The 12,293-nt window shown below is 48.9% G+C and overlaps 1 protein-coding gene across 4 annotated transcripts in view; it reads right to left on the bottom strand.

Moving 5' to 3' along the window:
* The window catches only part of CTIF (cap binding complex dependent translation initiation factor), a 114,201-nt gene extending 102,863 nt beyond the window's left edge, over positions 1-11,338 (bottom strand). For 2 of the 4 annotated variants that reach the window (XM_086479859.1, XM_086479860.1), the window contains exons 1-2: positions 11,129-11,308; positions 8,203-8,264 (exon numbers count right to left, since the gene is read on the bottom strand). In XM_086479859.1, the coding sequence (XP_086335985.1) occupies positions 8,203-8,264; positions 11,129-11,308 (242 nt within the window). Of the gene's footprint in view, positions 1-8,180; positions 8,265-11,128 lie in introns of all 4 variants that reach the window. The other 2 variants (XM_086479861.1, XM_086479857.1) reach the window with 2 other exon arrangements.
* Between the last annotated feature and the right edge of the window lie 955 nt (positions 11,339-12,293).

The following is a 12,293-nucleotide window of genomic DNA, read 5'->3' as shown; positions in this document are numbered from 1 at the left end:
AATTTCTGACTAACTGCCAAAGAGGAACAACTTTTTACTGCTACCTTACTGACAGGGCTTCAAACCTCCAAAGCAGAAACGTGTACCAGATGTTTGGGCTCTCTAACAAAGCCCTTTCATGCTAAAATGAACCCTCTCCACAGACCTCCTTTCTGTGGGAGCAGGGAAGCTCACACCAACCTCATGGGTGATGCTGGAGGAGCGTGCGAGAGTACGCGGGTAACGATTGTTCCTTAAAAAACAACAACTGAGCAACAAAATCCCTCCACCAGCAACTTCGCAAAACCCACAAAAACCCCATCCCAAACCCGTACATCAGCAGAAAGCAGAAGCTCCTCAGTGGCGAGATGTGGCACTGCTCACCCCCCATCCCACAGCACGGCCACCTACGTGTCTCCCACGCAGTGCTCTTGTTAAATTAATTCAGCACGTTGCGGGAACAGATTTGCCCGCAGCTCTGACAAAAGCTGAAGAAACAGTTGTAATAGCGCAACGTTCTCCATCCCATGCCCTTGCCTCTTGCCAACCCAATCCCCCCCATCATCTGGCCCTGAGACTCTCTGCTGTGCCCTCAAAAGACCCAGTCTCCTCTAGTCTCTCCCAACACCCCAAACAACACATGAACTCTTGCGCCCAGCTCTTATTTGGGCTCCTCCACCTACCATTCACGAGCAGGAGATGGGATCTCTGAGCCACGCTTTGGGGCTGGGAGGTAAACACCACCCCCTCCAGAGACTGATTCCCAGCAGCTGCTCTCATCCATATCCATGCCAATCCTTCTGGCCAAGCTCTGCACCCTCTTGGGAACAGCGAGGCTGGTGCACGTTAACACTGCGAGCCACTCTCCTTCGGAAACTAGCTGTCAAATCTAACATTTGCATTTTAATTAGCAATAATCATATGTTTCACTTACACTGCAATTTTCACCTTCACAGCTAGCTCTTTGAGGCATGAGCTAATTAATCCCACTCCCTTTGCCAGCTCAAGAGTTAATACTTTCTGCTGCTTCAGTGCAAGTTTGAAAATCCCATTTGCAGAAAAAGGAGATAACTTTCCCCAACGCACAGGCAATAAACAGAAACGTGGTGACCACCTACGTGGCTGCACTCAGTTATGATAAGTATGATAAAGCTGGCTGTGCTAATAGAGGCGTAGACCAACAATGGCAATACCACAAAGACATCAGTGGATTCTTGGCGGGATGGCGTGTTCAGTTGTAGGTAAAAATCTCAAGATGCAGTGTAGAGCATTCACAGCCTAAGGCGGGCAAGAGAAAAAAGGAAGAAAAAAGGAAAGCTAGAGGACTTCTCAGGACACAGAAGCCTCTGAGATATCCCCCAGCATTAACAAAAGTCTCACCACTGTACCTACAAGGAGCTCCCTAAATCAAGTTGCGAGGTGTCCTTCAAATGACTCCCAGACTTTGAGGCTTAATCCTGGTCAGAACAGAAGACAGCAATCACATACAAGGTCCTTTTTGAGGTTTTCATGCAGCAGAGGTTTTCACGCACCCACTTTGTGCTGCAGCTAAACGTTCCCGGTTACGCAGAGTTTTGACACTGGACTCAAGTACCTCCCTGCTCTTCTAGACCTACTCAAGAACAACCACTCTGATTTTTCTATAGAAAAATGATTTAATTATTCTAATAATTTAAAATGCACCTTTTAGGAAAAAACCATAATATTACTCTAAACATTTCAGCAGGGACAAATTTCCAGCTTCTTTCTTCTTAATGCATTGCATGAAGCTATACGAAAAACAGAAAACTTACCCTTATAAAAACATCACGCAGAAAAACCAACTACTTTGGCGCTGCTCCTTTCCTCCCCAGGTCCACGTCCCCCTTCCCCAGCCCTCTCCAATCTGGCACAGTACCTGATCACTGCTTTGGTAAAGGCACAGCAAAAGGGACATGAAACATCACTAGGAGCTCTTCTCCCACCAGGAAAAGCAAGGTTTTACCTATACCTGTGCCGCAATACAGGACCACAGGACCTGACAGGCTTGGAGGTAGGATGTTAAGCCTACAAGATCTTTCTGGACCCCACAGGAAAGGGTCAAGCCTGTGTGGTTGTGTTGCTTCCAGACAACATCGGAAGAGACACGTTAGCCAAGGATGGGCTAGAGAGCTCATTTACGCACAAGGATGAAGACGAGAAAGACCACTGAGAGCACTCGGAATGACACTGAGAACTTCAGTCGTGCCATGGAACCACAGCAGCAAGCCCCTACCCAGGCTTCAGAGGAAATGGCTCATGTCATCCCTTCCCTGCCAAGACCTTTGGCACCTGTTGACCTATTCAACCAAATCTGGAAGAGGAATGGAGAGACCATTTCACGTTTCATGAAAACAGAGAGTGGGAAGCTCTCCCTTCAGTGGGCAGACCAGCATCACACTGTCTGCTCAACACATGTGGAAACAGGGTGACGAGATGTCTTCCTGCGTCAGTCACTAGGGACACCAGGCCTAGAAGACAGCTTCCTCCATCCTCAGTAACCAGCAACAGTTCTCCTAAATCAGGCTGCAAAGCAGTGAAGCATTTCACTCCCAGATCTTCAGACACCCAAGCACGTGTCTGCTTCACAAGGGGCAGTGCTGTTTCACGACGTGTGTCCCAAACAGAAGTCCCAGAGAAAGTTAAACCTACATATTAGCTAAAGGACTTGATTTCTTTCCCAGCAGTCCTCTCCAACCATAATGGAACAGGGCTGCACTCACTACACGGAGGGAGCGTCACCCAGCAATTACAGGCAGAAAACCATTAAGTGACTGGTTTTCTTGGAGTTGCTCTTTGATCATGGGCAGGTCACCCCACTTAGAGATTTAATTTCTTCCTCCATCAGGCAGGGCTACACCAACCTGTATTCACTGGCAAAGCCTCAAAGTAACTCCTGGTCTTTCACTTTCTCTTTTTCTTTTGGAAATGAGACAACAGCAACTGTAGCATCTGCCAGCACCCACTTGTCCCAACAGGTCTTCAGCATGGTGGCCAACTTCAACCAAATTCGGTGTACAAACTGGCCCTGGGCTATGATATAAGCGGGTTGGTGAGACAGAGAACCCCAAACTGCCCCCAGGATCTTCCCTCATGTTTTGCTGAGCAAGAAAATCACTGTGCTTCAGATCCAGACCCCAGGATGGGCACAGTCAGACACAGGGTGTCTACCAGCATGGGGAAATGAGTTACATCTTCAGCTGGGAGACCCTGCCAGCCTCTTCACAAGCAGCACCCACCCACTCTCCAGCACTGATCTGGTTAGCCAAGGACTTGGGGCATCACATGCTGCCTGCTGATGTCAGCGGGATTAAGTCGGCAAGAAGACAACTTCACGGTCATCTTGAGAAGTTTATATGATGGTGGTGCTGGTCACAGGAGCCTTAGTCCAACTCTGGACGTAGTGATATGGCCAGTGCACGAGGCAGTGATCCCTTGTCACTTGCCTCTACAGCATCCATCGGGGAGGATTTCCTGGTGTTTGATCCCGGGCAGTCAGGCAGCACTGATGCCTGCAAGAAAAATCTCTGGAATTGCAAGAGAAATCTGTACTGACACTTTGGCTTTTTCACTTTCCATAAAATGAAGTTCTACTGTGCATTGAAATCTGCTGTTTCCCAAGAGACAACCTTCACACATCACCCCATCCCCACTACTGCCTTTGCTTTGGCAATGTAGCTGTTCTTCCAGCCATGACTCCATAGTGTTGGAAGCCAAGTGCTCATCATCAGAAGGGGCTTTGAGGTTCAGGTGAGACACATGAAAGAGGGACCTGAAAGGTTTAAGTGGATCTGCTCTGCTCCCACCCCACACACAGCAGTCAAAGACACTTCCCCCAGGTATACCTCCCCAAACGCGGGCAGGCCAGATGTCTTCTGCCTACAGTCTGAGCTCACACGACACCAAGCATCTCCTGCCTGGAAATGTTTTGGCACTAGCACAGCACTGTGCTTCTTTGAGTCACAGAGAGAACGGAGATAAAGTTTCGTGTGATGTTTACTTTTGCCTCTGTGGGAGCTTTGCATGCTTTCCTGATCAGCAAGGCTCGGGCTTGGGTTCAGACACCCTTTGGCAGGACATGCCGTGCTCGGTGACAATGGCACACAATCCCTGCAAAGCCCTCTACATCTTCACGCCACCGAACGGTGCTGGGCACTCAATATCTTATGCTTTTAACATAATAGTGCAGCCCTTGGGATGCTCTTGACCCTGGGGCCAGCTAACCACCTCCAACCAACGCCCAAGAGTGGAAACCCACCACCTCTGCCTGACACCGGTGTGCTTGCTGCTGTTTCTACTGGCTTAATGGTAAGGCAAAACCAAGTCATCTCATCAAGCCAGCTCCTCGGGGAGGACAGACGAGGGTGCTACCAGCAGGGTGTAGGATAATCCAGATGCGATCCTCACACCCTGCCTCCTCCTTCACCGCTCAGCAGACAGGCAACATGGCCATCAACTGGAGAAGCCTGAGAGGACCCCAACCATGCCACGAGTCCCTGCTGCACCTGGTGGGACACGGACACACATGCAAAGAAGCAGTAAAATAAACTGCAGTCCCATTTTCTGCCAACAACACAGGCTTTTGCTTGGTGACGATGAGTGACAGCCAGCCACCATGGGGAAGGGATGGACTTGGCTGGGAAGGAGGATTTTCAGCTTTCCCTCTCCCATTGCCTGGAGAAATGGGACAAATGCAGAGACTTGCTCTGGCTCTTGTTAATGCCCTTTACATAAGGGGAGCCTGGGATGGAGCTGCTGCCAGGCCTTTCATATACCAAGAGCTCTGCTGGCTCTCTAAATACATACCATACCAGAAGTCTTTTACTTAATGAATTGCTCTCAGAAACATATCAAAGAGCTTCCTACTTGCAACAGCCTCACAAGGGGAATGCAAATAAAGTATTATATAAAATCTTCCCACTGGGTCTTTTTAGAAAAGAAAAAATAAATCCAAACATAAAAAGATCTAAAAAGATTCCATTATCTAAACTCTCCTCGTTTATAGAGGCAATACAGTGCTCAGATAGTATCTGGTGTACATCGATGGAGTGGTTTTCACCTCAAAGCCTCACAGAGTGCTAGCAGACCTTCTGGGGGGTATTGCTCAAAATGCAGTGGGGCTTACTGGAGCACAGCAATGCCATGCAGCAAACAAAAGCATTCACAGTAGGAAACACGGAGAATTTTAGATGAGCTGAACATAACGGTGAGGCCAGGGTTTTCTCAGCACAGCAGGAGTTCACAAAACGTATCTCATGAGATCCTCCACGAGCAGACCATCTTCTCACAGCCAGCTGCCCAGAGAACCCCCAGGTTTCCAGGGGAAATTTTCTCCATTTTTAAGCCACTGCTTTGCATGGGATGCACAGCGCCAGCCTACGGGCACTGGCCCCCATGTAGTCTCCCACAGCTGCTAACAGCAGATGTCTCACCAAGGAGTGTAAAAGCAGAGCAAGTATGGGGTGGTCCTTCACAGAGATATCCGACAACGTCAGGGAAACAGCAATTTAGGAATATCCTGGACTGCAACTTTCATCAAGACACCTTATTTTTACCCTTAAATTGCACATTATCCAGGAATTGCTCTCAGCCCCACACTTACCCATTATCCTGTGGACGCCTATATACACACATATGACATATAAATGTCTCTATAAATATATAATATACCTATACACACAAACACATACAAAAAAAAAAAATCTTTCTTTTATTTGCATTAACCTTGCAATTTCAAAGGCATCAGGTGCTTAGGGATGCGGAGGGTGATTTTCAGGCATGGGAAAGTCAGCTTCACTCTAGGCTCCCCTATAACCTTTAGGAAGCCAATTACTTCTGAAAACGTGGCCCTGGCCTACTCTGCCTTCGCAGAAAAGGAACCAGATGCTGAGTATATTTCCAGGACTAACCTGGTTTTCCATATAAATGCCCTTTCTGACTGCCAGGTTAGAACTACGTGAGGCATATCACGGTCACCAACACATAACCTGCATTTTCACAGTAGCTGAAGCCAGCAGAAATCTCACATCCAAGTATTTTTCAACTAAGACCGGTGTGTACTGCACAACCAGCAATGCAGAAATCTCAGCTGGAAATAAAACAGGAAAAACAGGAATTTGAATTTCCAACCAAACCCCTCAAAATCCATTAAAAATTGCTACACCCCCCCCCAAAAACATCCCTTGGAAAACAATTAGCCAGCTTTTTCCTTAGCAGGTTTGAAGCGTGATTGATAATCTACATTCAAGACAAACACCTTATTACGATTTTTTTTTTTTATTTTTAATGTTTAAAGCTACTAGTGAAAAATCAACAGTGAAAAATGGTAATAAACTGAATGTAGTCCTCACCAGCAGTGTTTCACTTGTATATCAGTAACAGCAAGAGAAATGCTTGCCTGGACAGAAGAACAATAGCTTGCAGCTCCTCTTTGGTGCCAAGGAAAATTTGTTACTTGCTGCTAAAGGAAGCCCAACATGGAGAGAGATAATTACTAGCTCTGCTGCAGGCTGGGAGAGAGCCCAAACACAGGGAAAATAGCTTGGGCATCCGCGAATGTTATTTGTACATAGAAAACAAGCTCTGTGCTGGAGGAGATCAAAGAGGTTTAATGCCCAGGGAAAAAAAAAAATACAGGGGGGAAAAAAAAAAAAAAAAAAAAAGAACCACAAGTGGAAACAAAAGAGAGCACGGCACAAAGTAGATGGAAGATGTCAGGGCTGCATTGATTGGAGTCAGGAAAGCATCACTTGTGTGCGATTCCTGCATCCTCCTGTGGTACCCACCACAGGCTGGCATGTCAGCTGAGCCTTTGACTGAAGAGCCAGGGACCTTCTTCCCCAGGGACAACACCCGGTCCTGCTAACACCCAGAGCAGCCCGAGGAGGCTCAGTGGAAACGGCCAGCCTCCCAGCTGAATTTCAAGCAGCCAGCTGCAGCGGTGGGAGGGACCCCAGCCGGGGTTTTGCTGCTGAATATTTCAGAGCAGATCAAAGCTGTAATAAATCACATCCACAATTCCGTCTGCCACTTTCAAGAGGTTCCTCTGGAGCAGCATCTCCGTACAGCACGCACCTTCCTACACAACAACGTCTTGCCTTTGTCAAGATGCTCGCAGCATCCTCGCATCCGGGCACATTGCGGGGAGGGGATGCGTGAGCCCCCATCCTGCAGCCCAGCAGCTTCCAGCACGGCTCTTTGTGCGAGGAGAAGCCATGCCCAAAACAGGACGCAGGACCTGCAGCACGCACTGCTCAGACCAGCCTGGCCTCTTGGACCGCCCCGCAAGGGGCTCCCAGGCTTTTTCCCGTGGCAGAGGCCGGATCCCACGCATGGGAGGGCATCAAGCAGAGCAAGAGCACCAACACCACCAGCCTGAAGTCCAGGAGGGGCATCCCTCAGCCACGGCAGTCACAAATGCTGCTTCACCCTTTCCTGCAGCCACCTTGGTCTCATCTCTCCTCGGGTGAACGTCGCTTTCACAGGGCTCGGGGTCTCACGGTGGCACAGCAGCTCCCCAACCAGGTGACAACAGTCAAACCCACGCCTCCCCCCTCAGCAACCCTCTCCCATGCGGGTGGTCGCACAGAGGAGGGACGGCCACCTCCATTGATGCCAGCAGCGCACAGCAAATGCTCTTCACTGATGTTCACACCACGTACAACCACCAAAACCGGCGCACACCTGGCTTGTCATTGCAAACCCAACACAGGCTCTCAGCACGTGCAATTTTGCTTCTTCTCCAAGTTCACCCTCTCAGCTATTTAATCCCCTTCCCTGCGACACAATCCTTGGGCTGCAGCGCGTAACCAAGAAGCACAGCTACACAAAGATCCCTCATCCCAGGTACATCTCACACTTCCAAGTCAGCTTTGACGCTCCGAACAGCTCCCTCGCACAGGCGGCAATAAGAAGTTCTTCAGGAATAAATTGGACACTCCGTATTTTTTCCATCTTGTTGCAGAGCAACAAGGTCCTGGTCAAAGCATCCATACACACATCGGGAGGTTGCCCATCTCCCATGGTTTTGGTGTGAGCGAGCTTCCGCATGCCAGGCAGAGGAACATCTCCCCTTCCACACGAGAGGGAAAGCTGGCAGCACAGGCAGGCTCCCCGCTGCCAGATGAGGCAGCACAAGAACAAAAGCAAAGGTTTAGTGAGGAAGAGCTAAACGCAACCCCTACCTGATTGTGTTCGTGAGACGACGAGCTCTTCCCTCGGGATGGGGAACAGCTGCCATCAAGCTGCTCGCTACAATCCGCCGTCCACTGTAAAAGGGATAAAAAAAGGGATTGTGTAAAATAATAGCTGGGCTGGGGAAAACTGCTGCGTCAGTCCACAGTGCACAGCAAACACCATCCGGCCGCGGGCATCACTGTGCATGTGCAGCCCCCCCTGCTTTTGAGGGTGATCCCAAAGGCTTTGGCTTGGAAACACTCCACCCGCCGACGGTGAGCAGAGGGAAGATGCAGAAACAATTGCAGGAAGGCATCTGAAATGATGCTTTGCATTAAAATCCATCCCCAGTATTTTCTTCTGGTCTCCAGCAGTGTTTGGTGTTTCAGGCATGTGGTATGCACCAGGGCAGCTTGACTTGATTACACTTTCCCATGGAGTCTTCCATGGAAAGTCGGGAAGTTTCTGCTTTTCCCAACTCTGTTCGCTTCTGGGACAGATACGAGTGCTCAGCTGCCAAAACCCTGTGTTTTTATTAAACAAAATAGAAAACAGAGCTCAGTGCTTCAGGTTTGGCCACTGCCACACGCCGCAGCTGTGATGGGCAGCCTGGACGGCGGCGCTGCTGTTGTCCCATGGTGAAGCACACGGGCATCAGTGGACTGCCTGTCCACAGAGGATCACCAGCTGCTCACAACAGCTTCCCCCAAGGTTTGACAGCAAGGTGCCTCCACCAAAACAATTCAGTTTGGGGTCATTTGTTCGGGTTTTTTTTCGCTCTCAGAGAAATGAAGGGCTGTGATCTTACTGGGGGAAAAAATAAAAAATAAGCCATTTTCACTAGACAAACATGAAAGATGCTGCTTAATCCTAAAGTCATTTTGTCATCCCCCCCAAGAAAGCTGAGACTGAACCTTGCTGATCAGCCCCATTTCTGAGGTCTTTCATCCTGGAAGCGCTCAGCTGCTCCAGAGGCACTCACCTCTTGGATGCCACCACCAAGGCTGATGTGCCAAGAAAATGAAAAGTCAATTCCATACAAACAGCAACTACCTGAGAGCTTCTTGACAGGTATGGATGAGGCCACAAAAGAAGAGGATTATGTCTTTCTTGAATGGGGGACCCCAGAGTTGGATGCAGTACTCCACGTGGGGTCTCCGGGACTAGAGGAGGAGAATCACCTCCGTTGACCTGTTGGCCATGCTTCTTGTGATGCAACCCAGGATACACTTGGCTTTCTGGGCTGCAAGTGCATATTGCCAGCTCACGTCCAATTTGTCACCCACCGGTGCCCCCCAGTCCTATTTTGCAGGGCTGCTCTCAACCCATCCACCCCCCACTCTGTACTGATACTGGGGATTGTCCCAACCCCAGTGCAGGACCTTGCACTTGGCCTTGTTGAACTTCGTAAGGCCCATTCCTGGGGTGGAAAGAAAGCTCCTCTCTGCTGGACTCGGGGACATCGGCTTTTGTGATCCCCACCATCAGCACATGGGGTGCACGGGACAGGGTAGAGGAGCAGTAGGCACGTCCAGCAGCTGTCAGGATAGTGCCTTGCTCTCGCTATCCTAACTGGTCCTCCCGATCCAAAGGCAAAACAAAACCTTATGGAGGCAGGACCTCATTTGTAGGCAATTAATGGACTTGAGTGTCAAACAAGAGATAAAATGACCCTGCAAGAAAACTTCTCTGCATGCTGGAGGAGGTCATGGTCCTGGACAAATCCAGCCTGGACTCTGCTCTTCTCCCCATCAATTGTACCCCCAGCTTGGCTTTGCCACACAGTCTCGTTAGCTGTTAAGCTAACGTTAAGGCTTAATTCAAAGTTCTCAGGATCAGCCTCCCTTGCACCTCATATAAAGAGAGAAAGACCCAAATCAGACCAGTGGAACCCTCCAGCAGCTCAAACACATCTCAGCTATCCAGCGATGGCCATTTCCTTACCCTTACGACTCTCCAGTCTTACTCTTATTTCATTCTCATAACCAGTACGTAAGTGGTCTCTAATCTAAATGTTTTATCCTACTGGGAGCCCTGTGGGGTAGGAAAGCATCTCTATCACAAATGGAGGATCACAGCAGCCTTACAAGCCCACAGGCAATGGACTGGTGCTCACCAGTCCCTGCACCACAGCTCCCTATCCCTATCTTCAGCACTCATCTGGCACACTGTGGCACCAGAATACAAACAATTTCCCCCCGAACAACAACAGCAGTTCAGAAGGTTTCATTCCTCCTTGTGTTGGACCTAAAATGTACATTTTAGGAACAAATTTAACTAGGACCATGTCATTCCTAATGACAACACCAAACCACACCCCCACTAAAAACATTTGTTTGCTGGGTATTCACATCCGCTGAAATTCAGCAATTTCCTTCTCTGACACAAGAGCCGTGAAGCAAGCAAACACGTTGTTATACATGTTAAAATGCCCATAAAAACACACTTTTGGGGAGCATTTGGGTCTTTCGATTGACCTCTGGTCTTGCGTTGTTTCACTGACATCCCTGGGCATACGGATGGGAGCACGTCTGACTACTGAGCATCCCCCCGCTGCAGCCCCTGCAGCTCTTCCCAGTTTCTCCAGGACTTCTCCACCCTGGAGAAGCAGCATGCTGTCTGCGATGGAGAGAGGCACTCTTCATTTTATAAACGAAATGTCCACCATTTATAAATGGGAACCGTGGAGAAGTCAAAAAGCTTCAGGGCACACACCTTGAGACCATGGAAAAATGGAAAAACAAAACCCAGTTGGCAGGAGACCTCTACCAACTGGTTGGAGGCCTCATACCTGGCTGAACAAGTAAGCTGCCCCAAATCTAGTCTTTTATGATGTCCTGCTTTACACCCCAAAACTCGAAAAGCTGCTTCAGCTGGATGTGCATCCCCAACCCAGGTGACAAACCACCGGCATCCCCTAGCCCCTCTCCCACCCCACACTGTGCCCTTTGCCCACCTGTGAGACGTGGGACTGCGTCTTCTCGCTCTCGCCGTCCCCCTCCGTTTTATCAGTCAGCAGCCCCTGGACCTGGTACTCCAGGACGTAGCTGTCAATGAAACGCTCCAGCTCCTCAATCTCCTGAGAGCGGCTGCTCCCCGCCTCTGAGGAGGCTGATGCCACCGACGAGTTCTCCATCCCTTCAGGAGAGACGCCGAGAATGGTGGGGGCCTGAGAAAGTAAAATTAAAAAAAAAGGGAAAATTATTTCTCAGTAATTATAAAAAGGTTAAAAAAAACAGTAGCCAAAGCCTATCAGTTACCACAGGCAGGACCCTTTTGCTGTACACCCAACAACATTTATAATAATCCTAGGAGGTCACATTTAGAGTTTCCGTGTGTGCACAAACAAAAAAAAAGTCCCATTTCTGTAAAATTCCTACATCTAAGGACAAGAATGGACACTTTTCTTACCCTCCTTCTTAAAATCCAAACTACTGAATGCCTCCAGACAGGTTCACAGCAGAAAAACAAAATTAAAAGGCTTGATTAAAAAAGCCCACAGCATCAGCTGTGCTGGATAAGGGTGATAACGCTGGGGATGACAGAGACGGGTGTGAGGAAGAGGATGGTAAACGAAAAGCTTCTCTAGGACCGCGGCAGTAAACAACCCTGAGTCAACGGTGTGACTATAAATGGTCCCAGCGAGGAGGTTTGCACATGGAGGTGAAACAGAGATCACAAGAGAACGTGTTTGTAAAACCCCCCTCTCTCAGGAGAACGGCTCTACAGAAGATATACAGGCTTTACGACGCTCTCCTCCTTCCTATTTCTCCATGGCTGAACGCCAATCGCACCTTAAAGATAAGAAACCATCAGCTCCTTTGGATCAGCACCTTTGGTAAGACTCACACACCTCCTTCCCTGTGGTTGGGAGGGAGAAGACACGGGACCTCCCACCCCATTGCAGGACACGACAGCTTCATCCCTCACCCTCTCCTTCACCAGGAACTGGTATTTACAATCTGTTTTGAGACAAGTATGAAATTACCAGGCAAATTTGGAGTGAGTCACATGCCATCCGGAAGGAAAAAAAAAAAAAAAAAATCTGTTTCCAGCTCATCTAATTTCCAGCTTCTGAACTATTTCTCATCTGTCACTTCTGAACAATTGTGGCTTCATTT

The sequence above is a fragment of the Leptosomus discolor genome, chromosome Z, assembly GCF_034619465.1.
Source record: "Leptosomus discolor isolate bLepDis1 chromosome Z, bLepDis1.hap2, whole genome shotgun sequence".
Classification (NCBI taxonomy): domain Eukaryota; kingdom Metazoa; phylum Chordata; class Aves; order Leptosomiformes; family Leptosomidae; genus Leptosomus; species Leptosomus discolor.
Note: the sequence above shows the minus strand (reverse complement) of the source record. Positions and strands in the feature narration are given on the sequence as shown.